Raw genomic sequence first — 27,498 nt, forward strand, 5'->3', positions numbered from 1 at the left:
CAACACAGACATCTTAGAGGATCATGCAGTCATTTAGGGAATGTAAACACATTTTGGTTGCAAAGTTGTAATCACATTGTAAAATGTACATTTGTAAAGATAACAAATTGGTTGTGTTTTGGCAAGTCTTGAGGTTTTTTCCCACCTTGCTTTTACATTAGGAATATTGGTAAGTTATCAGTCATTTCCCAGTATTTAAGAACAGTGAAATGCTGAAAACTAGAGCAGAAATAATGTAGTGCATTTAAAGAATAATCTCATAATTTGGGGGAGGGGGAGTGGCACTACCTGAAAAATTTGAACATCCCTCCTTATAGATCCATCTAACCAAGGTCATCTAGTCAAGGACAAGTAGAAGATTCCTTTTATATTCAGAGTTTCAGAGCACCAAATGCCTCTGAAGCCAGGACAGTCAAGTACACGTGACTCCTGGCAAGTGAAATTTCAATAGCATGTACTGTGCTATGGCTTAATTGACTTCCTGCTGGGATTTGATTCTGGCAAAGGGGCAAGAAATAGTTCTGGTCTCTTCCTTGGTTTGCATGACATACATGTAAGGAGACATGCAGGACAGTAATGCTGCTTGAGTAGAGAGGGGGTTAAACCTGTATGTCTACAGGTTTTGATGCTGTAGATTTATAGTTTCAGTAAAAATGCCCTCAGCTCACGCATTTACTTGTTTGTCTTAAATTATTTCAGTGAGATAAATAGTAGTGCTATTATAGCATCTGCTAGGAGTGGGGAGCATTTTAAGCTTTGTGTATGTTCTGTGGGAGTCAGACTGCCTAGAATGTGGCTTGAACTTACTCAGATACGTTGACTTCTTTGTTATTTGGGAAAGCTCTTTCAAGTGAGGATTTTTCAAGCTGAACACTTAACATGCTGTATCTCCCTCTAGTTGCTGAAGTATGCTAAAGTAATAAATGGGCTGTTCTCTATTGAGGAGCTAAAATGCAGCAAAGCCTCTGCTTTTAGATCCAGAGATCCCAGAATCTTCCCTGGCACTACATTTCAAAGAGAGCATTTTTACGAAAGCCAGTGTTATATAGAAAAATAAAATAGCAACTGTTGAAGTGATTAGAAGCTGATGCTTCTGTTTCAAAAGTCATTGGAAACAGAGGGAAAAGGATGCCCATGAAGTCAAGAGTCAAGAATGGGAGTTACCGTCATAGTGTGGCATGTTTTTGTCTTGCAAATATTGCTGGCTTTAAGAAATCACGTCTCTTCTTCCAAACTACAGTTAAAAGAATAATAATACAGAAAGTGTCTTTAATGTGACTAATAGTGGTTTTTCTCTCAGACTAGATTATTTTCCCACCTTAAATGCCTTTAGTTGATATACATTGTAAGGAACATGTTTCAAAGGTTGTTTTAGAGTGTGCTGAGAGAACAATGGAGATATTCTGTATGAAGTGAATCTGTTGTTATTATGTTTCTCTAGAAGATGCATGCAGGTGAGTGATGTCCCATAAAGCTTTAGTTGTGAATGTCAGGTTTAGCAGACAGTGCAGTGAACTGCAGCATAACTGGTCACAGGCAGCTGCTAAAGTTTGTACTGACATTTTTCTAAGGGCTTCAGAAATTTTTACAAATTAATACATAGGCTTGCTTTACTTGAAGCTGAGAAGCTCTGCTCTTTCCTAGTTTATTCAGTGATATCCTTATGGAAAAGGATACCTCTGACCACTTACAGCAAAAAGGGAGTGGGGACCAGTGACTATTTAAAATTGTCACACTGATCAATCTCAGGAGTTTGTTAGGAATACATTAAGCAAAAATTAACATGAGATAACGGCTCTCATTTCAAAGCTAGAGAGAGCAGCTGCATAAAAGGTACAGGACAATTAGAGGTTGTGTTTTCATTTTTCTCTTTGCATAGATATATCATGTTTTACACGATTTATACTTTAAAACCCATTGCTTCCTATCAGACCAAAGCTGTGACAGCTTTTTAGTTGCTGAGCCATTGAACTCCTCTTCTTGGTACATCAAAGCATTAGAATTGCTTAAGTTAAAACAGAAGTCATTCTCTTCTGGGTGCTCTGGTCTAAAAATAGAAGTATTGACAGGGTCGGGACCAATGGGACTGTTACGGGTTTTGAGCTAATTTATGTAATAAATTCATGAAGACCAAACTGTAACAGAATTCTGAAACAAACATTTATGTTTATAACAAGACCATCAAAAGCTATGAGGAGTCATTTCCCATTGAATGATGGGGAGAAATAGAAACCATACTAAGCATTGCACATTACAGTTTATTAAAGCTCTCTCTGCTACAGCCTGTGAGGGTTGAGATAGAGTCAATGGGGGTTGTTTGGTTCTGGGAGAATGGAAGGAAGGTGACTTCAAACTGCAGGAGCAGATTAGTAATATTGTCATTGCCAAGATACTGGACTAGGTCAGATGCATTCTTTCTTGTAAGATGAGGAGCTTTGCTGGATTGGGAGTGCTAGCTGTCAATAAAATAGGATGGTCAGGGAAGTTGAAATTTAATCCTAAATCAAAATCTGCATCTTGGCCAAGAATAGTATTAGTCAGTTTGCATACTTTGGCCTTGTAAGTTAGAAATACATTTTAGATGCAAGGGATGGTATTGGCAAAAATTTTATGTTGTGCCTCTACTGTCCTAAACATGACCATAATTTTATTTCCATGCTCACTAGAGGATGAAATTCAGTGACAGCAAACTACTGAAATGCACTGACAATTTGCCAGCATATCTGGAAGCTGAGGCTTCTGTGATATTTACACTTGTATCAGGATCTATTTTGTAGCAACGTGTGCACAGAGTTGAAATATTTTTGTACCTTTTTTGGTAGATGAACAGAACTATAGGTTGTGCTTAGGTCACTGGCAAAAGCAAACTCACAGCCACCAAGGTTTGTATTTTCCTGGCCATTACTCAGAGATGGCTACAGCTGAATCCTGCTTCTGAGATGTTTTAGCATGAAACACTTCTGAGGGTTTGACTGTTTAAATCAACACAACAGGATGCCTGAAATGCTCATGATCTAATAATGTCTATGATATTTTTACTTTGACTTTCTGTCCAAAGAAGAGCTATTTATAGTAGGGTAATAATGTCATTTAATTAAGCATGTATTTGGTGTGCTATTACACTGACATACTGTAAATGCCTTAAAAGGTTAGTTGGCAAATTTTTTTCTTTAGTGCAAAGAAAAGACCAGTTGTCTTTTAAACCAGTGTGCTACTGTTTGAAAAGGTTAAGGTTTCACCTTGCAGTCCACATTGCACCTTAGTGTCAGTGTGCTTCTGGCCCATAAATCATGACTTGGAGCCACTGATCATCCAGAGAGACAAAATTTGAAAGTGATTTCTGAGTATGTAGTGTACATTCGGTGCAGAGATACATACCAAAAAGTCACTTGCTGTCAGCTGCAGCAGTTTTACACTAACAGTGCCACTCCTAGGCCTTTTTCTCCCTGCATTTTTCTGTTAACATCTTCTGCATTCAGAGTAAGTAGACTTATGCAGTCTGGAGGGATAAAAATATGTCCAGAGCAAGTTGCAAGTATAGACCATCTTGCAAAGAAATATGGCTTAGATAATGGCTGTAAGCTGAGGGTCAGTTCTTGGTGCTGTGACCTGCTGAGCCTGTGCTTCTGTTTTTACTTAATAACTGCAATAAGGATTTTTTGTCTTTAAAAAGAAAAGAAAAAAGAAAAAACACACACCAAAGTGCTTTGAGATCTGTAGTTTCCAACTTGCAGGTATATCAGTTGATGTACACACTTCTGATCTGAGGCTCAACAGTGACCAGTCTTGTCTTTCTTAGGTCCTCCAGCTCCACCTCAAGATGTTACTGTACGGGCTGGGTCTACCCCAGCAACCATACAGGTGTCCTGGAAACCACCAACTCTGACAGCAACAGGGACCTCCCATGGCGCCAATGTCACAGGCTATGGTGTTTATGTGAAAGGTCAACGGGTGAGTTCTCCTCCAGCGTTAATGTAACCATCTAAATTAGGTGAATTTCAACAAACAGGTAAAGGCAACAATAAACATTTCACAGCACTTGAATGTGTGCAAGGTTTTCTCAGTTTTCAGTAGAACCTGCTCTTTTGTTTGTTTATAAGGTGTTCTTGAGCTACCTTTCTATAAGCACTTAAGCTTTTGGACAAATGGAATGATAAGGATGAAAGACAACTGGTGCTAATTGGTGTGGAACTCTAATGTGGGCTCTTGCAGCCCACTGTGTTGACAATAATTCACTCCATGTTCAGATTTCAAAGGTTGAACTTTAGTGGGGTTGAGGGATGGGAAATAGATGTCTTCATGCTTATAAGTTGTTTGTGTACTCAGGTGGCGGAGGTGGTCTTCCCAACAGCAGAGAACACAATGGTGGAGCTAATGAGTCTAAGGAGTCTGGAAGCAAAGGAAGTTACAGTTCGAACGCTCTCTGCACAAGGGGAATCAGTGGACTCTTCTGTTGCTGCCATTCCATGTGACCTACTGGTGCCTCCAACCCCTCACCCCAGAACTGCTCCCAAATCTAAGCCATTAGCAAGTGCCGGAGCCCCAGAAACCAAAGAAGAACATTTAGGTCCGCATTTAAAAATGGATGAGTCATGGGAGCAGACTCGTTCAGTATCCCCTGTTCATGTACACACGCTTGAGCCACCTGCTCCTAACTTTCACAGCCCACTTCAGGGGAGGAGGTCTCCATCGCCTAACCGAATACTCCCTCAACCTCAAGGCACACCTGTCCCAAATACTGTTGCAAAAGCCATGGCAAGAGAAGCTGCACAACGAGTTGCAGAAAGCAGCAGGGTAAAGACAGACTTTTTCTTAAGGCTTCTTTGGGCTGGCTTTATTCATTGTGGCACTTTGCTTCAAGGATATTTTTTTTCATCGTATGCTTTAAGGAGCAGCTAATCGTTCTTAAATACCTGAAGATCCATAGTTTAAGAAGCAGCAGTGTGGTAAAATTCTGTGCCATTTTCCACAAATATGCTTGTAACCATAAAGAGCATTGATCAGCCTTTGATCAGCATAGAAATCCTATAACATCACTAGAAATGTTGTCTCCAAAAATGCAGAGCCTTACTTCTGAAAAAAAAAAAAAAATATATCAGTAATCATCAAAGTTTGTGCTTGGATCCTGCAGGAGTCAAAAGGGAGCCTTGTGCCTATGTGAGAAGAGTCAACCAAGTACCTCAAGTACTTTGAAAGAGATCAAAACAAGAAATGACAGTTTAAAAATGGGTCCAGAAATAGGCAGACAGACAAAAAGTCTTGGACAGACTTACTGTGAGAGCTAATCTTTTTTGACAGTTTACACAATGAGGGCAGAGTCTCATTTTGATAAGGGAATCTAACTAGCAGTCAGATAAGAAACATGTTTGTGTTCTAAAACCGTCTGCTTTTTCAAAATAGCAAATAACAGTTTAGATGCACGTAAAGCACTATTTTGTATGCTGTCATGGATATACAGGCAATTTTACATACTTGCCCTTCAAGAGTGCCCAGTGCTACATCTTCCACAGATATTTACAACAGCTTCCACATAGCTGCCATGTAAAAGCTTTTCATTGCAGCTCCTTTTGTAGTTGCTAGAAGCATTACTGCCCAAAAGAGACTCCCTTGTTTTGAGACCATTACGACCCATGGCTGCTGTAGGGACTCAGATATTTGCAGTTAATTTAAATCCTGTATTTGAGGCACTTGGGTCAGTATAGCTGATGTGCATGCATCCTGACAACATGCTCTGGTTTTCCTACCCCAGCATACAATGTTTAAATACTCTCAGTGCCCTGGGCAGTTACTTTCTCATCACAAGCTGCTCACAACTGGATATTACTTGTTTTCAAGATCTGGTGTCACTTTTTTCGTACATTCTTTTGGTCCTTCATCTGGCAGAGTTGTTACGTCCGGTCTTTGGTCTCCCATCATATCTCCAAAATAACTCCATAAACTTTGGTAGTTCATACCTGTCTTAACAGCCCCAACTTATTGACTGCCCCTGTTTTGGGACAGAATGGAGCCAGAATAATTCTGGATCGATAAGGTCTGCTAAAAATATATATATGCATCTATACATTTTTTCCCTTTGTTTATAAATAAAGCAAACTGGAATAAATGTAGTAGAGGGAGAAAAGGCAATTAGTTTCTTTGGTAATCTGTGGTGAAAGTTGATATAGCAACCATATAGGGAAAGAGAATCAAAATACTCAGGTTTTGAAAATTGCTGATTTAACATGTACTGAGCCATGTTTAATTAAGTTAATTTTTGTGATGCTTGAAATGTTTAATTCAGAGATCTAGACAGAAATTTACAGATGGATTCACTCTAAATCAGATTGTTCTAATATTTGTCATGGTTAGTCCCCAGTACTAGAAATTGTTCTCTTGCAGTAGGCTGCTGCAGAAGAAGCTATGTGTCGTCTTTCTGCCCTTTGTCCAGCCTGTTAGATGGCTGATGGTTACTGTTGTGAGAGTAAGCAGCAGGGTTCAGTAGCTGAGGGTAAGAGTCACCTCAGAGCAGAGGAAGAGCATGATATCTCATTCTGTAGCTTTTTTTTTCTACTGAGGTTAAAAAATGCTGTAGTGGCTAGGTCATCCACTAACCATCTGCCAAGGAGAAAGTAGTGTCTTTGTTAGCAGCCTCTGACTGTAGAATACTGAGAATTTTGACCTAAGTGGTACTTAGGGAAGAAAAATAGGAGCTGAGTTGATGGTCACATAAAAGCATATCGTTTTTTATGAACGAGAGTAATATGACGAGCAAAAAATTCTTGATAAGTTAAAAGGTTACAGTCGGGGAAACTAACATTGCTTTAAACCATGAGTATATTTAATGTTTTGTTCTTGTCTTATATTTGCTATTTCTTCCATTGGTTGCAGGAACAAGCCTGCTTCACAGTTTTCCATTTTTTGTTGCTTTTCTAGATGGAGAGGAGGAGTATTTTTAGCGAAAGGAGTAATGCAGCCCAGTATGCTAACTCAGATGATGAAGAAGACGGCTATGATTCTCCTAATGTCAAAAGAAGAGGGGCTTCAGTTGATGATTTCCTGAAAGGGTCAGAACTTGGAAAGCAAGTGAGTAGCCTGGTCTTGTTGTGTCAGGTGTCCAACATGAAACAAGTGTTTTATGAAGCTCAGCAGGTTATCAAGGTCACCATCTGATTATTGTAGCCATGTTGGTAAACTATACAGACAAGCAGCTGAATTGTGGGGAAGTAGGTGAATGTCCTGTTACTGGAGCGTAACACTGCCGAATTGTAACCGAATGCTTGGCTGTAGATACACATCTTCGATATTTATCCCATGCAGCAGTCTTAAGCACTGGAAACTGAGAAAACTGAAGATGAAAAAATTGAAATGGAAAATGTGATTGGAATGTCGTGTTTGGGCTCTGGGCTTTTTCTATATGATGTCTTGCTACTGCATGTGAAAACATGCTGTGAAAAAAGGGGAAGGGGGAAGGATTTTTGTGTTCCATAAAAGCCATAACCTGTAATCTTAATTAGCAGAAAACCAACACCATATATACTTGGCCTGCTGTAATTAACAGAAAGATGTCGCCAGAAGAATTTTGCACATCTGCACAGCTTTTGGTCTGATCCCACTGCAAACAAATGTAAAGTAATATACATCTCTCTTGAAAGTAATGTAACAAATTCTGGCAAAGAGGTATTTTCTGTCTTAGCGTGGTCAAATTGTTAGCCAAATATCTGACCTCCCATGTTGAAGAGTCCAAGCCATGGCATTCTTTCTCATACCAGTTCTGAGACTTTCTAAAATTTTAGTTTTGTTTGTTATAGAATTTCAAGCATTTATAAATGTATATACATTGCTCCAGATTTCCAGTGTTGTAATATTCATAATTGGTTCCATATTCACATACAGTGGTTCCCAATTTTAGAGTACAGGTAATCATGCTGGGCTTACAAAATGTGCTTGTGGGAGAGATGCATCTGTGCCTCTGTATACAAATAAAATTATTCTGGACACAGGGAGACCAAGATTTTCTAATAGGACCAGTCATCTTATTAAGAAGGCCCAGTGTAAAAAGTTTAGTGTTTATAAGAGACCATATATTGATTCTTCAAATATTTTACTGCAATCTGACAGTAGAACATAGACATACGTTTTCCTCTTCCAAGTAGTTGGAAACTTACAGGAACTTGAAATATTTGGACTTGTTTAAAAAGACAATTAAGGTTTTATCCAATCTATTCCTACAGTGTTTAAGAGAATGAAAGCTTCAAATTCCATCAGCTAGCTACATCATACAATGATGGTAACATCCTGCAAGAATTAAATACTGATCACTTTTAAATTGCAATGTGATGTAACAAACAGCTGTGAAGAACAGATGATATGTGTGTTATCCTGGAGCTTTTACAATTTGGTTAGCAAGTCCACTGATGTACGAAGGACCTCTATAAATCAAGGGAATTTAGTCAAGACTGAAACTAGATTTGGTGCCCTGAATGCAAACATCGGTTTTTGTATCACCTATAGGATTAAGATTGGATTTCTTGAATTGGGAGCACAAATGGGCAAAAAGCCTTGTATGATCTCTCCACTGGAGCAGAGCAGCAAGCCACATGATGTAATTTATATGCGGTTATTAGTCTGATATTCAAACCTAGGAAATAATCTAGTCCTCATTGGTGTTACACAAGGATTTTTCAGCTTTACAGTCAGTAAAGGTTTTTCTTTCTCACTCTGTCGATTAGCCTCACTATTGCCATGGTGAAGAGTACCATACAGAAAGCAGCAGAGGATCTGACTTGTCTGATATTATGGAAGAAGATGAGGAAGAGCTGTACTCCGAAATGCAGCTGGAGGATGGGGGAAGGCGCAGAGTCAGTGTGACTTCACACAATGCACTTAAGGTAAATTTGCCTGCAGAGAAACCTTAGGAGTACCTCCATGTTTTGATTCTTCCTTTAAATCATTTCTTTTTGTCAATTAATGGATTTGCAGACCATTGAAAATCTCTGTTGTATAGACCTAGAACCGGGGTGAACCCTGTTTATGATGTCAAGGCCACTTTAATACATTTATTCCTTTTTTTTTTTTTTTTTTTTTGCATTATTCTGTAATTCTGTAGCTCATCTTTTCACTAATTGACTCTTTTCCCGTATGTAATTTTTGAAGTTGCAATTTCTGTTCTATATCTGGGGACCTTTCCCATCTCGATACGACAATATACTACATGTGCTTCTAAGCAAGGAGATTCATGTAAGCATACATACATATAGAAGAAAAACAACTTAGTTTTTCCATGTCTGAGTAATTTGTCCCTTTTTCCAGTGCTGGTCCCATCTCTTCCACAGATTTTAAAGCATGCTTGTAAAAAAGGGAGTTGGGTTAGCTTTGTTTGATAAATAAGTTATCAGAAATCCTTGTGCTCTGATTATTAAGGAATCACCAGAGACAGCAGGAAATGCCTATCAGAAATATTGCTTTAACACTGCACAGAAATATTAATTGCGAAAGACAACTTTAGTATAACAATTGAGAGTATATACGTAGAGTGTTGAACCTACCTGTTACAGAACATGTATTTCTGAGAGTATATTTGTACATGTAAATTGTATTTGCTTTTTATGTGTCTAGCAATTATGCTAAATTGTGTTTTTCTTAGAAAGCTGAATAACTTGAATGATAGGGAAACTCACAGGTTGATTTTTTTCTTCCAATATGCTGTTCTTTAAAAAACCAGTATTATTATTTTTCTCATGCATACAAGAATTTTAACCATTCTTGTAACTGTTTTTATGTACTATAAGTTCAATCCTTTTATTCTGATACTATCTGGAATGAGACAGGTACTTTTTCAAAAGAAACGATAATCAGGTTTTCTATTATTCTGCTAACATAAAGGTTGAAGCCAAAATCCTTCTGCATGCTGCTTCTGTCCCTTTCCTCTAGGAAAAAGTCAATTATGGCTAGACTGTTCATGTTCTTTCTGCATCAGAAAGTATTTTTACTTACTGGTTTTAAATTAATATTGCCAGTGTTAATATTTCAAAAGAAAGATCCAGACCCTTAATTGGTGTGGTAAATCATTTTATACTTGTTAAAGTCTGCAGGCATACTTCTCTTGATGCAGTAGTGTATAATGAAGGGTACAGTTGGTTGACTCATTCTGCAGAAGTAGCATTCAGTATATGAGTACTTCCTGGAGAAGGGACTCCTGGATGTCTGAGTCTATTTGGAGAATATGGCCCACCATGCTGATAAGTTTTCTGATATAAAATGCAGATCAGACTCTACTCCAGAAATGCTTGTTAATTTTCCCCTTTTGCTAGATCCAGTTTCACTTTGCAATATCAGTAATTAACAAAACAATGAAAAACATGCTTACTGAATTTTCCATAATGTAATCAGATTCCTTTTCCTCTTGTAATCTGAAAGTATGCCAACCATGGCCTTGCAGCTGTAATTGAGCATTCTCTCCTGAGTTAATACATGCCCCCAAGTAACAAGAAAACATTTTGCATGCAGATACATATTTGCTTTATTGGGAGATTATTATTCCCTCCAGTCATTCCCTAAAACAAAGGCTGATGTGGGTGATCAAGGGAAGGTTCGACTCACTTACCTGTTCTGAGCATTCTGAAATGTGGGATATTTGAGCTCAAATCAAAACTATCCTTGTTCATATTTATTGACTTTTTTCTACTTTTATGGCAGCGTGTCTCAAAAGTTTTGTAAGTGTGATACACATTTTAAAAAGAATGAAAATAGGTGAAACAAAGTCATAAAGTAACTTAGTTCTTAATGCCTAGAAGGGGAAGATACCCAAACCCCAGTTAAGTTGAACATGCTCAGAGAGAGGGGTATTGATGAAGTCTCCAAGATGATCCTGTCATCATTTATGGGTGCTGTTGTGTCCAGAGACCTGCCTGATCTGGGCAGTGAGTAAAGTACAAGGAGAGGTGATCTCCATGATGTAGAATCTATAAACCATGTCAGTCAAAAACAACACCTCCTGCATCATTATTCTTTTGTATCTTCTGAGTCCAACAAAGACTGCATAGGATTCTTTTGTCACACCAACAATTGTTTTGTGTAATTGTAATAGAAAAATTAAAAAATGTATCTATCATGTTCAGAATATTTGTTTTATCCAGGCTGGGATATTTTTTACCTACTTTTGGTATAAACAGAGACTTTTACTTCTGTTAACAGGCCAATGCTCAAATATTGGTTTTATCAAGCAGGTATGAGATTATGATGAGAGATTTGATGACAGTGCAGACCAAATGACATCAGAGAGCAACCTGCTTCTCAGGGTTCTTTCCATGGAAGCCAAGCTTTAAAAATGGTGCAGTTTAACTGTTTTACAAAGGAAGCTGGAACTCCTTTAATGGTGTCTGCAGAGTAGCTCTCCTCTGGCAGGAGATGAAGGAGTATTTGCTACGTATAGGATGCTTTAACAGATGCAAAGCAAGAAAGCTTGCTAGAACAGAAATTTCATTTTCAGATACGGGTTCTAGTTACAAAGAAACACTAAATAGAAATTTGGCATGGGGCAAGGGACATACTAAGCATTAGTGCTGTGTTTTAGTGCCATTCTCATTTACCATGCTGGAACCTGTATGCAGCTTTTATTGCTTTGTTTTAAATGCATGGGTTTATTCTTGTTCAGAGCATCACTCAGTTGTTTGTACTGACCTCTCATGTTGTATCTGACACCCAGCAACTTCTTAATCATGTCCTTATTTTTCACAGATTCTCATTCAAAGCATGACATCCTTTTCACTAAATGAGCTGCATGTCTTATGTTTGCCATTTCTCTAAAACTAATTCTGTCTTTATTTTTCTTTTCTTCTCCCTTTTCCCTCCCATTTTATTTTTGTCACACACTATTTGTTCCCTGTCTGGTTTTTAACATTACATAATCTTAAGGAGTGCGATAAGAATAAGACCACTGAAGCCACTTTTTTGGAACAGCCTGACTTTTCACAGCAGATACATCACAGTAAAAAGCTTTTCAGTATTCCAGAAGTAGCTGAAGAGGATGGTGAATACTCTGAACTGCTGTACAAGCAGGGTTTAGGTATGCCCTATAAAAAGAATCCCACTATAGCTAGAGACTCTAGACCACCTAGGCCCTACAATCAAGACCAGCAGCACAACTTCTGGTACCCAGCCAAGCACAGAATTTCAGGCATGGAGGATTTTGCTGCAGACGACAAAGGATGTAAATATAGCCGATCCTTATCGAGAAGCCCAGACAGTGGACTAGACTGTGGAAGTGAAGAAGAAGAATCTCGTTTTAATTTCAGATATACTTGCGATTCAGTTTCTGCCAACGTTGCATCTAGCTGTTGTGCAGAGACTGCTAACTGTTCCTGTAGGAAAAGCATGAGGCCATTGCTTGCTCGCAGGAAAACTTTAACCAGACAAACCAGCATCGAAGAAGATTTTGGTGACCTGGCTCCTTCCTTTGTAGACCTCAGGAGTGAGCAGGTCAAGCCCAGTTATGAGAAAAAGTATGAGACTCAGAAATGTAGTAAAACAGATCATTTATCTAATGAAGATGTTCAGGGAGGCTGGAAGACCGACTTAAAAATGGCTGACTCTAGGGCAGCTGGTCTACTTGCAAAGCCATCCCACAGAGATGCAGAAGACTCTCTGGTGTGTGAAATAAATCTTCCTTCTAACATCTGCTTGCCAAATCAGTCTGTTTTCTTTAGTTCGTTCTTTTTTGTTCTTTCTTTCCCCCCCCCCCCCCCAAATTAATTTTTAGAGTCCATCGTTTGGACTTATCTGCTACATTTTCCCCTTTTTATTTTAATCTCCCCATTCATTTTTGTATCTTATTCTGCATTTTCCTTTACAGTCCTCTTTTGTATCATGCTGAAATCAGTTTAATTTGCTTTACAATGTTTTTCCCACAGAATAAATTACAATAATGGCTGCTTTTATTAAAGGACAACTGAATCTAAATTTTAATTAAGGGTTAGCTGAACTATAATTTTTCCAAAAGATTGTTTTTATTTATTTCGCCCATCTAAATGTTGCATTTTAAAAAAAGCTGCATTTTAAATGGAAAACTATTTCATCAATATTTTTTTAAATTATTACTATTAATGTCAAAGAATTCATTTCATCACATTGTTTTTATTCACCTCATTCCCAGAATTTTCAGGATATGCTCTTTATCATGAAACATCTCCGGACAAGAATCAAGATTCTCCCTCAGTGTGACAGTGACCCAGATTTATGGAGTCACAGGTTTCATCATATTTCCATTTTCTACCTTATCTTTGCACTGTCACTACTTTGCCTTCCTTTTTAGACCATCTCTTCTTGCCTTTGAAGTTGCAGACTGCATCTCTGCATGAGAATGCAGGCAAAGAGCTTCTTCCAAATAGAGAGGCCAGGGTCATTCCATATCTTTCGAGGATGCCTCTGCGTGATCTCGCCTATTTGCGTTTCTGTCCATTAATCTGTAGCAGAGTCTCCACGCTTTGATAGATGCATCCGTAGGCATCCCTGCTCCCTAAAGACCAAAGCAAGTTCTTTACCCTCTCAGTCTGCAACAGTCCAGAGTGGAAACCTCAAATCTAATGTGTTTCATGTAAGAGTAGTAATGAGCTGCCTGCTCTTCTAGCCTAGCAGTTTATGCTGAAAGGATCCTTAAAAATTTTTCCCATTAAAATTGGTGCCCAAGCTGTACTAATCTCAATGACTGCATGGTGAACTCTGGAAAGCATTAAAATAGTACTATTTGGTTACTAGAATCGCAATATTTTCTGCAGGGGTAGTGAACAGAAAGAGACAGCTGTGATGTGAGCCGAAGTGTGTCTACATTCCCTTCTACATATTTCATTGACTTTTAAAAGGCTTTAACAACCAAAGGCCATTATAGAAAAACAGTGTGCTCAAAGAGAGGAGGACGTACACTTGTTCACATGCTGCAAGCTGGACAGAGCTGCATAGCTGAATATGAAAAAGGCTCGCCTTTTTGGTACAGTCAAATTTCCACAGCTCTCATGACTGGTTATACTGCTCTTCAGCAGGTTATCGCATCATCTTAACAGCAACAACAAAGGCAAAAGAATATTTCCAAAATTATTCTTTTCTTTTCTTTTTGTTCTGATGTGTGGCTGCTGGTTACAAAACTCTGCCATAAATCAGGGAACCATTTTTTCTTTTGCAGGTTTGCCAGGCAACAGTATTTACTTTTCAGCTAACCTTTCAGTTAAAAACTAAGTTTAGTTGCCTTTAGAGCTTATGCTTCCAAATGTGATTGACCTGATTAATGTGCAACCATATAACCATAATGTTATCATGCATGTAACTTACAAACCTGTTTTTTCTGTTGTTGTTTTTTAGCTTTTAGGTAATCCATCTGCAGGACGGCCTGAAAGGGCGGAGCATGCAGGGCGAAGGTCTTCTCATGGCAGTGCAGTGCCACAAAGGTCTCGACCAATGTTGGTCCCTTCCATTGGTTAGTTGGACAGATTGGTGCATTTCTGTTCTTTGCAGCCTCAGAGTTGGGAAGGTGGTCCTCAAAAAAGAAACAACAGACACTTGTCTTGAACCATGGTTACTCTTAGTTTAAATGAGGTGAAATGGAGCTGAGAACATCTCCTTCTAAATATGAGTCTCACAGGGGGCAGAATCAGTAGTCATTGACATCACTGGAAATCTTTTCATTGAATTTAGTGGATATTGGAGCTTTTCTAAGGTTGTTTAAGCTTAGATACTCTTAGAACTTACCTGAGAAGAAAATTGCAGGCAGGCTACTATATAATCAGTAAAATAAACGTACCCATTCAGCCATTCATTCAGCCATCCATCTTTCCATTCATCAGCCATCACTTTGCATTCACTTTCCATTTTCTTGACTACTTTTTGGAATTTAGCAGGAAAAATGGAAGCTGTTACATGTAACAAGTTAGTAGAACTTGCATATATTTACTAGATTTGATCCTTCTTACAGAATCATCCCTATTCTGGTTTACTTACGACTTAAACTATATGCTGGTGTATACCAGAAAATCCAAAAAGTAGTGCAGAAAAGATAATGGAATCAAGACACTATGGAAAAATACCTATCTGTTAAAACATACACTCTATACTGACAGGAAACACATGGAAAACAAATGCAGAAAAGGTTCTGTGGGCTATTAGCAGAACTTTACTCCATAAGGACGTAAAGTTAGTCCGGTTCCTGTCCCTCACTTGGACTTCTAATTTGTGAACGCTCTAGGCATTGTCAGGAGGATAAGGAAGTAGTGTCAGGCAATTCTCACCTGACATCTGTATGAATGAGAGATGTCACAAATGGGGATTATCAGAAGGAAAGAGACTGATCATTAAGGAATACGTTTATTTTTAAATATTAAAGATTTTTCCCTTTTCATAGAATCACACTAAAATTCCTGGACTGTAAATTAAAAGCATAATCCACCCAGTGGGCACAAATTATTTTGCTATTTAGTAGATAATTATTATTATTGAAACCATAGATCAGGAAACACGCACAGCTGTAATGCATGAAACTTTCTTAGTGTCTTCAGTATAGCATGACTGGGCAGAGGCTGATTCTCGTCTCACATCCTGGTGTGAACCAGGATAATCTTCACAGGTGTCCATGGAATTATACTGGTATGAAAATGGGAGGTGGGGGTGGGGGGAATCAGCTCCAGGGAGGCTCTTGTGCTTCCATTGGAAGGGTTATTGTTAGCTGAACCAAATAGCTTTCTGTGGTGGTTTGTGCTCGGCTGGAGGTCAGGTGCCCACCACGCTGTTCTGTAACTCCCCTCCTCAGCAGCACAAGATGGGGAAAAAATAAGATGAAAAAAAAATACACTTTTGGATGCTGGTGTGAAGACTGTTAGATTTTCATGTCCTTTTTCTCTGAAAGCAGCCTTTTTTTTCTCAGGAGTAAAGATTTCCGGTTTATGTTTGGACTAGTTAAAGCAAGTTTTGTATCTAAGTTCTTTCTTTTATATTGTCTGCTAGAACATTTTTTTTAATTAATAGTGAGAGAGTAGACAGGTTTGTTTGAATTAATCCTTTGGGTTTCCTTTTAGTTTTAATTTTAATTAAAAAATAAGGAAAGTGATTACATTTATCAGAGCTCGCTTTCTGTCAACGAAGTTTGAACATGGTAACCGCTAAGTGATGACTTCGCTGGTTGGTAGTTCAGTAGCAACAGCTTAGGAATCAGATAAAGAAATTAATTTCTGATAGTCAATCTGTACTCAAACAGATAATTAACTAGAAAATAAGATCTTCAGGTTTTATTTCTTCCAGTGTTACTTAAAGAATCATTTAGTGTGTGTTGTGTTATGTGCAATCCACACAAATGCTCTTTGGGGAAGTTCCATTAGGAATAAATTACAATATTGTCTAATACTGGTAACAAGCAAACTACTGAGCGTTATGTACAGTACCTTAAAAAAAATTGTAAAAAAAATGCTGTGAAGCTGTTGGAAGGCCCTTAGGTTTAGAGTTCAAGAGACCTAATTTCTGACTAAAAGACTAGCGATTAAAATTGCTGAAAGATATGTATGGAATATTTCTTGCTTTCAGCATCATACTATACTAAATCACTGTGAGGGTAAGTGAAGCAAATATAAACACTTAATAAAACTCTGCACAAAAGTTGCTTCCTGTAAGCCTGCTGGGAAAAAAAAAAAATCTAGAAGATATGAAATGTACCAAGAGTTCAGAAATGTATCAAGAGTGTCATTTTTGAAGATGGGAACTATTCTAGCTGTGTCATTATAAAGTGAAAAGCAGAGTAAAATAAAAGGAAAGAAGGTAAATATGATTGAGCCAAAGTATAGACTGCTTAAATACATGAAACTGTTGTTGGCCTCAGCATATATCTCAAAAATGTGGATTCCAAATGTCTTGGCAGCAGCTTAGTCCTTAACGTGTGTGCCTGGAGTTTTTGGTGAGTTATTCAGCTAAAGGGTCGCTTTAGTGATACAAAGTTCTAAAGGCAGCTCTGGGAGGTTAAATCAGTGGGAAAGACCTTCAAAATTGTAATGTTCTTAGGATTCCAGTGATAAAAACTTTCTCAAAATGTTCCAGAATTTAAATTCTTTGAGGTATTTTCTCCATTAAGCTATAAATACTTTAGATTAGAATCTTCTTGCAGGTAGGACTTAAGTAAATGAATTAATTTTTGTTTTTAGGTTGATACTTTAGAAGGTGAAACACAGTTTACAGTGCACTTGACCTTGCAGATCTGGCAGGTAGGATTGTTTAAACCTCATAATAAAAGATGATTCCTATCCAAAGATCTAACAAACAATATTTACGCTGTATGAATTCTAAAAAGCACACAAATACTCCTTTCAAAAAAAGCCCCTTTAAAAAAAAGGAGGTACGTGTTTCTGTGATTTCTCTGCTGAAGAAGGATTTCTAGAGGCTGAGACATCTGGCTCAAGTTGTGCAGTGTTTAGCCTTCCTACTATGGGCAAGTCAGAAAAAGAGGTAGGCAGAGCCTGCCCGCAGGAGCCTCCTCAAAGGCAGCTATACAATATGTTTTAATAGATCGTTCCCTTTTTCTCCATAGAAATTACAATGGACAGTAACAGTGAAGGCGGTCAGTCTCGGTCAGGTAGTGAGGGAAATATTTCACCTGTAAAAGAAGAAGCTTATTATCGCAGCATTGGTGGACACAAGAAATGGCCTCAGCAGCGTACCATGGCCTCTGAATATAGATACGGTATGCCGAACATTATTCATCCTTTGTGACAGACACATTTTAGAGCTACGTGTTAACAAGTGCGGTTTCTGTATGACAGCATTGCATGCAATGCAGAATGCCAGGGGAGCTGGCTCTTTAGTCCTGTCTGCTCTCAGGTAAGTTCCTCCGGCTCAGCTGTAAGGTACCAACAGCCCTTAGTCCTCTGTCCTGGAACTGCTGTGCAGCCACCTTTCCATACTCAACTGAGTCCAAGCATACTGCATGGCATGAACCCGTGTGAAGCTGTCCTGCTACTAATGCCAGCCAGTATTTACTGTACTTCACACCTGAACAACCATTCATCTAAATGACCACATTTCCACTCGATTCATGTAGACTGGGCAGGGACAAACAGTAGCTGGTATATCACAGCCCAGCGCCCTGTAACAGGAAGCAGTTACCATTTGTTATCCTGATTTACAGCTTGGGCCAAATGAAGATTTGGGGTCTTCCCAGTGACCACACAGGACTTTGGCTGTGTCACCTGGTGAAGACAGAAATTATTCTTATTTTTAGGAGTAATTACAAACTTGTATTACATGAGTAAGGCAGTTATACCCATTACTGATAGTATTTCTTGCTTCATCAATATAGAAATCATTACATGATCAACAGCTCAGTTTTCATAGTTCATAACACAGTAGATTGAAGTGTCTAATACTTAACCTGTGAAAGCAGCCCAGGCCGTATATAGAGCTAAGAAACACATTAGGGTTTTGTTCATACCTGAAGTGAAAAAAAAGGAGCCCTGAAAGTTTAATTTACCTGAAAGGTAAATCCTAATTTAATGCTGAGTTTCAAAGCAAACGTATGTGACTGACTGACAGCCAGCTCATCAGCTTGTGTATATTGCTGTATATCTAGTCAATCCAGTGCAGCTGTGGTTGCAATTACACATCGGTTGGGAATCTGGCTGGCTGCATCCAAAGACTTAAGATTTTACATACACAGTTACATGTGTGTGTATATGTATGACATACCTCTGTACCTCTTGAAAGAGTAAGATAAGTGGCTAATGAGCTAATCAAGAGATTATTTGATTTCTGGTTCATTGAAGCAAATTGTGACTATTCTGAATTAGATAGTTGCAGGCCAGTGCTTTTAACAGAGATACATTTACCTGTAATTCATGCTTGCACCTAACCCCCACAAACTGCGGTTGGAATTGGATGCAAAAATCCCTATTGTTAATTTAAAAAACAAAACACCCCTTAACCCGCCTGTTTTACATTGGCTGGTGGGCCTGAGTATGAACCACAGAATGACTGCAACATGACTGTGCGAGGAGAACAGAGAACAGAACAGAGAAGAATCCCATCCTTTGTGTCCCATTGCTTTCTGTCCCACATGTGCCCTTCTCCTGCACTTCCTGTGCTTTGTGCCTGCCTAAAGCTTCTTGGCTGGAATTTTTCCCTCCCCTTTTGCTGTTCTGCATTTTTTTCTCTATTCACATTCTTTCTTGCGCTCTGGACCCAAGAGTTAGTAGCTGTTCCCCTAAAGCTGTGACCCTCTGAACATTTTTTCTGGGAGTTTAAAAATATCAAGTGTTGAATAAAATGCATCTGATGTAGAGGCAAAAAGAGGAATTTTATCTAAAATATTCCTTATTGAATGTTGAAACTATTACCCAAAATTGGAGTATTTAATTTGTAAGAGGTGATTACAGTAAACATTGTATTAATATGAAAATTGTTGGAAAAAAAATTTATATAGTTGAACTACATTTTCATCATAATTCATAACATCGCTTTCTCAATTTATTCATTGTGAAGGATCTTATAAAGTGAATGCTAAGTGTTGATTCAGCAAAGAACAAAAGTGCGTGACTCCCACTGAAGTTAGCGGGACTTGCGCAATAAGCTGAGTTTTTTAGAAGTGGCTTATGATTTTGAGGGCTTAATTTTTTGGGACTTAAGCTTTGTATGCCTTGAAGGAACTTAGTTTTGGGGAAAGCGCTGCCACATGCTCTTTCAAAACAAAATTAAAGGCCTTTAAAACCCATCAATCAAAACACTTATTGTTAGCAATTTTGGCTTAATTTTCTAATTCACTGAAGTCCATCCTTAAGTACGTTGTTGAATCATAGACTAAACCCATTCTCCAGGTAATTTCAAAAGTCTGAAAGATGTGTGAGACAAAATGTCAGTTCTTGTATTTTGTGTCCTAATGGATTTGGTACCCTGCAGTGGACAGACTTCAGTGCGGTGTCAAGTGTTGTGACACTCGTGGATGATCTTTCCTAGTGAGCTTATGGTTAAATGCAGTCATAGCTAACCATTTCTTCTCAATTTTAACACATCTTGTTAGTGTTTGGGTTGGTCAGGGGCACTGCTGGCTATGGTAACTGTTGACTGTGCTTAAACAAAATCATAGGCAGCGTAGCTCCGACCCTGGCATAACTGACACTACTGAAATAAATTTCTTCTTGCGGAGAGGAGAGGTTATGACCATGTTTTAAACCTGGTAATTAAGACATGGTGTGTCAACATGGCTGGGATGTGCTTTTCATGTGTCCATGAAGAGCAGAAGCAGCTGTGCTGGAAAACAGGTGGATCCAAAGCATGGTTATTTTTGCGGTAGTGATAAAGCCTATCAGACTCATCATTATGTCGCTCTTTAACATGCTTCCTTAATTGATGGCAAACCCTAGTAAACCTAACAGAATTTGCTTCGTTGTCCGAGCTGTATCCACATGTGTAAATGTCAGTGTGGTGTAGCAGATCAGCACCACACTCAGTGCATGCAGATTGTATACGCTTCTTTTTAAAAACCAGCAACTTGTTAATTAAAAAAACCAACACCAACGCCAAGCTTAATAGGACATGCATTAAGTTAATTGGGTTTTTTTCACTGAAATGCCAAACATTTTTCAGATATTAACTGGTATAGTTGAAAGATGAGGCCAGCTTGTATTACTGAATTGTTCTTTTCTGAATTTACTTTCATAGATGGCTATGGTGGTCATGACCATCTTTCTCCAGATATCTATGAAGAATCAGAAACAGATCCTGGCACAGAAGATATTTCTACTCGGATATTTGTTGCACTCTTTGACTACGATCCACTGACAATGTCCCCAAATCCAGATGCTGCAGAAGAAGAGCTGCCATTTAAAGAAGGACAGATCATTAAGGTGGGCTCTAAGAATAAAGGAGACAAAGGACCCGGTTTTACAAACAGGGTCTCTTTTGTTCTGTGTGGAGAAGGCTGCCTGTGTGACTGGAGTCCAAGACTTTTTTTCCTCTGGAGGTTCAGGCTGTAAATCTCACTGGCTCGGGAACCTAATACCTAGTGCTAACAGCTTAAAAATAAATAGGTAATGGGCAAAAATCTCAATAGTTAGGGCCAGACTCCATGAAAGATGTAGGTGCCAAGACCAGAATTGTGACTCTGAAGCCCCTGTGGCCATTGCCACAAACCCTGCAGGAAAAGCTGCTTCAGAGAGGATGTCTTCCCTGCAAAGATACTACACAAGTGCTTAGTGTTGTACCTTCGTACATACCAGAGCTGCTGGGTGTTTTTAAATGCTGAACACTCCTAGCAAGTATATGCTTAATATTGAAGTCTAGAAGTTAGGTATTTCTCTTCTAGAGTCATCTTTTTCTGAAACAGGAGACCATGCCCTTTTCTCACTGTTTGGTGTAAAATATACACCCTGCCTTTAGACAGGGTGCAGAAATTGGGCGTTTCATGTGACAGGGACAGCACTGGGCTCTGTCAAGGTCTCTAGCCAGCCCTCTTCTATCCCAGCTTGCCTCATTTTATGCTTTGTGCATCTGCGAAGCAAATTTTTTTGGTTTGCTGATCTGATTTTAAAAAGCTAGCAGATTTTTCTGTTGAGTCGGCAAATGTAAGCATCTCCTGCTGCAGCCTTGTATCTAACTGATCTGGTGCAAAATAAGCAGAAATGAGAGTGGCAGAAGGAACAGCTGCTGGTAGTCCAAGGGTAATTGAGATTCAAGTGTGTTGTAACACTGGCCATTTGAAAGAGAAAATTGTGACTTAGGCTATTAAAATACTGACTGCTTTCCAGTATGTTGGATCAGATCCTAATACACATGTCCATATCCTAAGTTGCTTTTATTTTTAAAGTTAAATACTTGGTTAGATATTTTGCTTACCTCCTTACATAAGTTTTATGCCAAAAATATGGAACTTATGTAAGAGCTTATTCTTTGCAAGAATGTTCATTTCACTCAGATATTTTAATTGTTTCTTAACAAATATGTACACATTTGGCACGGAACAGCCTAGAGACATCCCACTTATTCTCAGTGAAGTTTGTCACATACTGTCAGTGATGTTTGGTTTGTGTTTGAGACCATGGTGATTACTATGTGATCTGCTGCTTTGACTTTCTCATCAAATTGTTGTGAAGATGGATTAGTTTGCATTTTGAAAATACTTTTCATACATTACCTGAGCAAGCAGGATGGTGGAGGGTCAGTTCCAGCATGAGCTGTATGAAGTCTGTGCCATACATGTGTTACGGTCACATATGCTGTACTGTGTGAAGTAGCAGAGGTGCCAGGCGAGTCATGGATATATAGCCATTAAAACTGGAAAGCGTTCCTGCACTAGAAAGGTGAGGGAATTTACAGTCATTTTTAATGCGCTCAGATTTAAAGTGAAGGGACTGGTTTGGGGTTTTTTGTTTGTTTTTAAAGAAAAGAAAGAAAACAATTGATTTGAACCCAAATAAGGGACAGTCTGAACTCAGTCATCAGTTTTGCCTTAAGAACATCACTTTTGTTTAGTACAGTTCTTGTTCTAGGCCTCTGTATCATTAGTAGCCTTTATGAATGGGCTGCATTTTGAGAACTTAAGAGAAATTTTGGATTTACCTGCTATCATTGATGAAAATTCATGCTATGTTTATACCTTTGTTCATGTTTTGTGCAAAGACGATGGCAGAGCTTCAGTACATATACCAAGTATATTAAGTATTACATAGGTGGTTTTGATCATATACAAGTTGTTCCCTTCAAAGTAACTCTTTGGTACAATGTTGCAAATGCTTCATTTGGAATATCGTTCACACAGCACCAGAAATGGGCAATTCTGTAAACATCAGTGTACAGCCTTAAGTATACTTTTGGCTTAGCACAGGGAGAAACAGATGACTTGTAATGGTGTCTCTCACTTTTTGTGCATTTCACTACTAACAAAGTCCAAATTCTGCTTTTATATATCTGAAGTTGTAATTCAAATTAATATAACAATTCCAGTTCGGTAACATAAGTCAGAGTAGTCAAAAACTAACGTAATTCCACATCCAAACTGTAGTCATCAGCCTATGATTTAGTAACCATTTAGCCTGCATTAAAATTCCCAAATGCTAAACCCTTTATTGACCAACATTATCACTCTTTGAATAATAGGTTTATGGCGACAAAGATGCTGATGGATTCTATCGTGGAGAAACCTGTACAAGAATTGGCCTTATCCCATGTAATATGGTCTCTGAGATCCAAGCAGATGATGAAGAGATGATGGATCAGCTTCTAAAACAAGGCTTCCTTCCCTTGAATACACCGGTTGAGAAAATTGGTAAGGGAAAATACGTACGCTTCACTTCTCCTAACTTTTGGGTGCTATTAACTTGGCTGGATCCGCCTTGCCTTTTGTTTTTCCTATATGCAGATGTATCCAAATTGTACAGCAATTTACTACACCATGGGATACATTCTGTGTCGGTATCTGGATGACTTTATTCAACTCATGCTTAATCTTGGTCACATCTTTTTCTGCAAATGTGGACTTGTTTCTTTACCACTCCATTCATTACTTCTTAATAATAATAAAAAAAGGGTCTTGTCACCTGAAAGATTTCTAGACACAGAACATGATCCCTGTGCTTTGGAGTGTGCTGTGCTGAGGTGCTTTGTGATATGCTCACTGCTGCAAAGCGTAAGAAGATTCACTTCTTCATTGTTAGTTTTACTCTTCTGCATTTTCCTACTTTACCGATAATTTAAAGGGATGGTGGCAGAGGGTTATGTGTAATCTCACTGGGGATAGCACAACATATTGTGAGATTTTGCGGATATCGCAGTAACAAACCCTTTAAAAAGCAGAGTTCGGCCAAACAACTCTGTATTACAAACCACTGGTATTATGTCATTCGTTCACTGTTGTACACAGACACACAGTGCAAGTATCTTAACTTAGAATTCTTTCTAAAAATAAATGTCATACAACTATCTCAATGTTTTAAATTTTTCAACATGATTCAGAGAGTATAAAGGGCTGAAATTGGTTCAGTCCTGTTTAAAAGTGAACTGTAAAAGTGGTTGCTAAAAAAACCAAAGAAGTCTTTGACAGTTGTTTTCTTAGATTGAATGAAACCTTGTTGTTTCCAAAATCGCATTAGTAAATGTGAGACCAGGGGGTGGGGGGTGGGGGTTGCTGTTTAAGATATTGAGATATTTTAAAATTCTCCATCGTCCATTAAGGGGAAGGATCATCTAAGTTCTGAAATGCTTCATCGAGTTCTTAATGCAAATCTCGGTATTTATTTACTTACGCTGCATGAATACAACCAGTATTCCCACCCACATGCACTTGTAAACCCCACTGCCCGTCGGCTCCTCTGAGTATCGCACGTACACCCCCACGTACATTGGCAGGACAAAAACCTGGGGCAGGCACAGGGCAGGACCAGCAGGTGTGCCTGTACGGGGCCGGCTGCTCGCGGCACTGTCCTGCATGCGGAGTCATTTCCGTGTGGGTCCACATCATGCAAAGTCTGTTGGAGTGAGACGCCTAGCTTGCTTTAGGTACGTCTGTAAACACGGCCAGGGGCCTGGTGGGATTAAGAAGCATCTAAGCACACGTCCGCTTCCAGCAGCGAGGTCACGCCTGGGTGCAGAAAATACCTTCCTGAGCAGCTACAGTGGAAACACTGCTTTAAGTCCTGCTTAGTGCTCTCCGTTGTTGATACGGAATGCTTGTGAAAAAAGAAACGCTAACCTACATCGCTCCCCACAATTTGAGTATTTTAGCTGTCTAACGGTCAAATTTTGCGAATATAATTGGATTTTTTGTTGCGCTTAACTGGCAGTGGCTCCTTCAGATAGCTGAGAAATCAGAAAGTCTCTATCTTGGAAAGAGACAGAGGCATTTTGTGACAGAAATGTTGCCCTGCCTTACACTTTTAAGCAGTTCTTTTTATTCTGGGATGTTTCACGGCAAGCTGTAAGCAACCTACTCCCAGCAGTTCACCTTTAAATATTTTAGCACTTTAAAAGGATCATGTATTTTCTCTTTAATATGGATTTAAATTAGCCATTTAAAAAACAACAAGCGCTCTTACTAATGGATTTGGAAAGGAAAGCTAGTTTGGCTCTATTTTAAACTAAATAGAAATTCTGAATAGCAGAGATCCACGTGCTCAGACCCTTGCTGTCACAGAGGCTGCCCACGTGGATTTTTAGCAGAAGCAGGCTCTAATTGCCCGTCTGTCTCGTATTGTTACTCATGTTTTTAATGTCATATCAGACACTTTACATGCTGTGTTCATATGACTATATTTTTCTTAATCCTTTGCCCACATTAAATCCTTAAAAACAGAACTCTGAACAGCTTCATATCTTTTCTTCTTTTATTTGTATGCATGCCTTTCCTGAAGTCAACTGTGACCGTTTCAAAGAGAGCACACGCTCTGTACACCGCAGATCCAGAAAGTCTAAAAGAGGTCTGTGCTAAGAACCAATAATTTGATTCAAGCTGTAAATTCGCTGAAATTATTTGAGCTGTCTAGATTTATTTTTTTATGCCTTTGAACTTTTGGAAAGCAGCGGTTGGAAAATACTGTCACATAGCAATTCCATAGAGGGTCCTTCTTGGATTCTTTTCTTGGTTGTAGAGGGGCTCTTAACCCTGAGCAGTGGGCAGTGTCTTGCCCCAGAGAAGTACTTCGGAGTAGGAAGTGTGACTCTGAGACAGTCGTTCAGGTATCGGCTGATCCAAGCTTTGGGGAATCGGGGGGATCAGGTCCTGCGTCTGTTACAGTCTGTGCTGTCATTTTGGATCCCTCCTTGTGTTCTGCATAAATCCCTTGCATTGGTAGCTGGGAAGGTAACTCAGACCACCCACTGCAAGAGTAGGTGATACCAAACGCTTCAGTGTCAGCCGGTGGGTGTCGTGACAGCTGTGAGTGCACGCCATGCTCGGTAGTTGCTCCTACATTAGCCCAACCTTTAATGTTCCCCCTCCTGCCGGAACAATCCGAGGGTGCCTCCTAACCCCCCCGGCTTCCTCTGTCACACTGCATAGCGCCCATCAGACCTGCCCTCAGTGCCTGTCTGTAAGTAGCACTAACAAGCATGTTTGTCTTGCTAGAGCAGTCATCTGCAAGAACCATGCCAATACCATTCAAATTTAAAATTACGCCCATTTTGGTCTTCTCTGTAAATGTTTAGTATCAATCAGTACACATTTCATGTGGTTCCTGGAAACTACAGATTTTACTCCCTTCCTTCTGTTCCCACAAAGGAAACTCGTAAAATTAAACAGTACTTGAGAATGTGGTTTTGTAGTCAGTCTTGAAAATGTTGCAAACCACTTGCATAATGAATAGTCACTTTTGTCTTGGGACAGCTGAGTGTCTGTTTCTCCTTCCAGTCTCCCAGCAGAAAGCTGAATGATCCCAGGTGGAAAATTCCCTGAGATTAGGGGGTGGAAGGGAATAGACGGTAAATATGGAAGTTTGGATAAAATGCAGCAAACACAAATCTTGACTGTTTGGCTTTGTATATCCTGGTAACATCCGATTCTTACAACCAAGACCGGCTGAAAATTCTGGAATGTTACTTCTGCAGAGAAGTACTCCTCAGAGGATTCAGTGGCTTAGAATAAAGAGGGCAAGCCAACTGTTAAAGAAGTATTTATGAAACGTACGCGCTGTTTTGAAACCTTTATCCATGTTAATAGGTTTGGTAATCTGTGACCTGTTATCACTGTGCTAGAGAAATACCAACGCTGCTACTGCACTGTTGTGAAAATGATGTAGGGAAAAAGTTGCACCTTGTTTTGCTTTTCAAAATAACTTTGATAGTTTTCCTTCCCTTCCTCTGCTTGTGATCGGAACAGAAAGAAACAGACGGAGTGGCAGACAGCATTCCGTGTCTACAAGAAGGATGGTGGCACTGTATGATTACGATCCAAGGGAAAGTTCTCCCAACGTTGATGTAGAGGTACTGACGTAACTGCTCTTGATAAGCGCTGTTACACACTTACAGCAGATGTGCAAAAAAAAAAAAAAAATAGCACAGGATTACAAACATCAGTTAACTGGTTTCAGGCAGATGTGCATGGCAAGCTTCTGACTTCAGTAAAAGTAGATTTGATTCTTGTTCAAAACCAATCGAAGAATATCCTTTGTAGGATTTATTGAAGGTGGCTCAATACATTATATGGTCAGCTATGGATATATGTTGTGCAGGATATGTGTATACATATCTATATAACTAAAGTCTGTAAGGAAAAAAAGCATGGAGTTTTGAAGAGTAGGGAACAGTTACTTTCCAACTACTGTTTTCAGTTTTCCTTCTTATGTTTCCACGTAAGAACACCGTTATTTCCAAGAAGCGTCCTAGCTGATGCCAACGAGCTTAGTGATGCATGCTTTCCAACCTCTGTAACGTACAGCGCCTCCAAAAATCAGCCCTCCTTCGCAGCCCAACCCAGAACAGTATGGCACAGTAGAACAGCATTTGTAACATAGTGTATTTTTCTCTTAATTGATGCACCTGAGCTTCCGTGGAAGCATGTTGTTGTGGTAATTTTGGGGT

General features: G+C 39.1%; 1 protein-coding gene across 3 annotated transcripts in view; it reads left to right on the plus strand.

Moving 5' to 3' along the window:
* RIMBP2 (RIMS binding protein 2) overlaps positions 1 to 27,498 on the plus strand; it is a 161,141-nt gene that overhangs the window by 128,488 nt on the left and 5,155 nt on the right. For 2 of the 3 annotated variants that reach the window (XM_037376979.1, XM_037376990.1), the window contains 8 exons: positions 3,800 to 3,951; positions 4,327 to 4,794; positions 6,913 to 7,062; positions 8,709 to 8,867; positions 14,329 to 14,443; positions 20,653 to 20,837; positions 23,086 to 23,254; positions 26,798 to 26,901. In XM_037376979.1, coding sequence (XP_037232876.1) covers positions 3,800 to 3,951; positions 4,327 to 4,794; positions 6,913 to 7,062; positions 8,709 to 8,867; positions 14,329 to 14,443; positions 20,653 to 20,837; positions 23,086 to 23,254; positions 26,798 to 26,901 — 1,502 coding nt within the window. Of the gene's footprint in view, positions 1 to 3,799; positions 3,952 to 4,326; positions 4,795 to 6,912; positions 7,063 to 8,708; positions 8,868 to 11,892; positions 12,625 to 14,328; positions 14,444 to 17,530; positions 17,684 to 20,652; positions 20,838 to 23,085; positions 23,255 to 25,334; positions 25,401 to 26,797; positions 26,902 to 27,498 lie in introns of all 3 variants that reach the window. The other variant, XM_037376970.1, reaches the window with a different exon arrangement.

This window comes from Falco rusticolus, chromosome 1 (assembly GCF_015220075.1).
Source record: "Falco rusticolus isolate bFalRus1 chromosome 1, bFalRus1.pri, whole genome shotgun sequence".
NCBI lineage: Eukaryota > Metazoa > Chordata > Aves > Falconiformes > Falconidae > Falco > Falco rusticolus.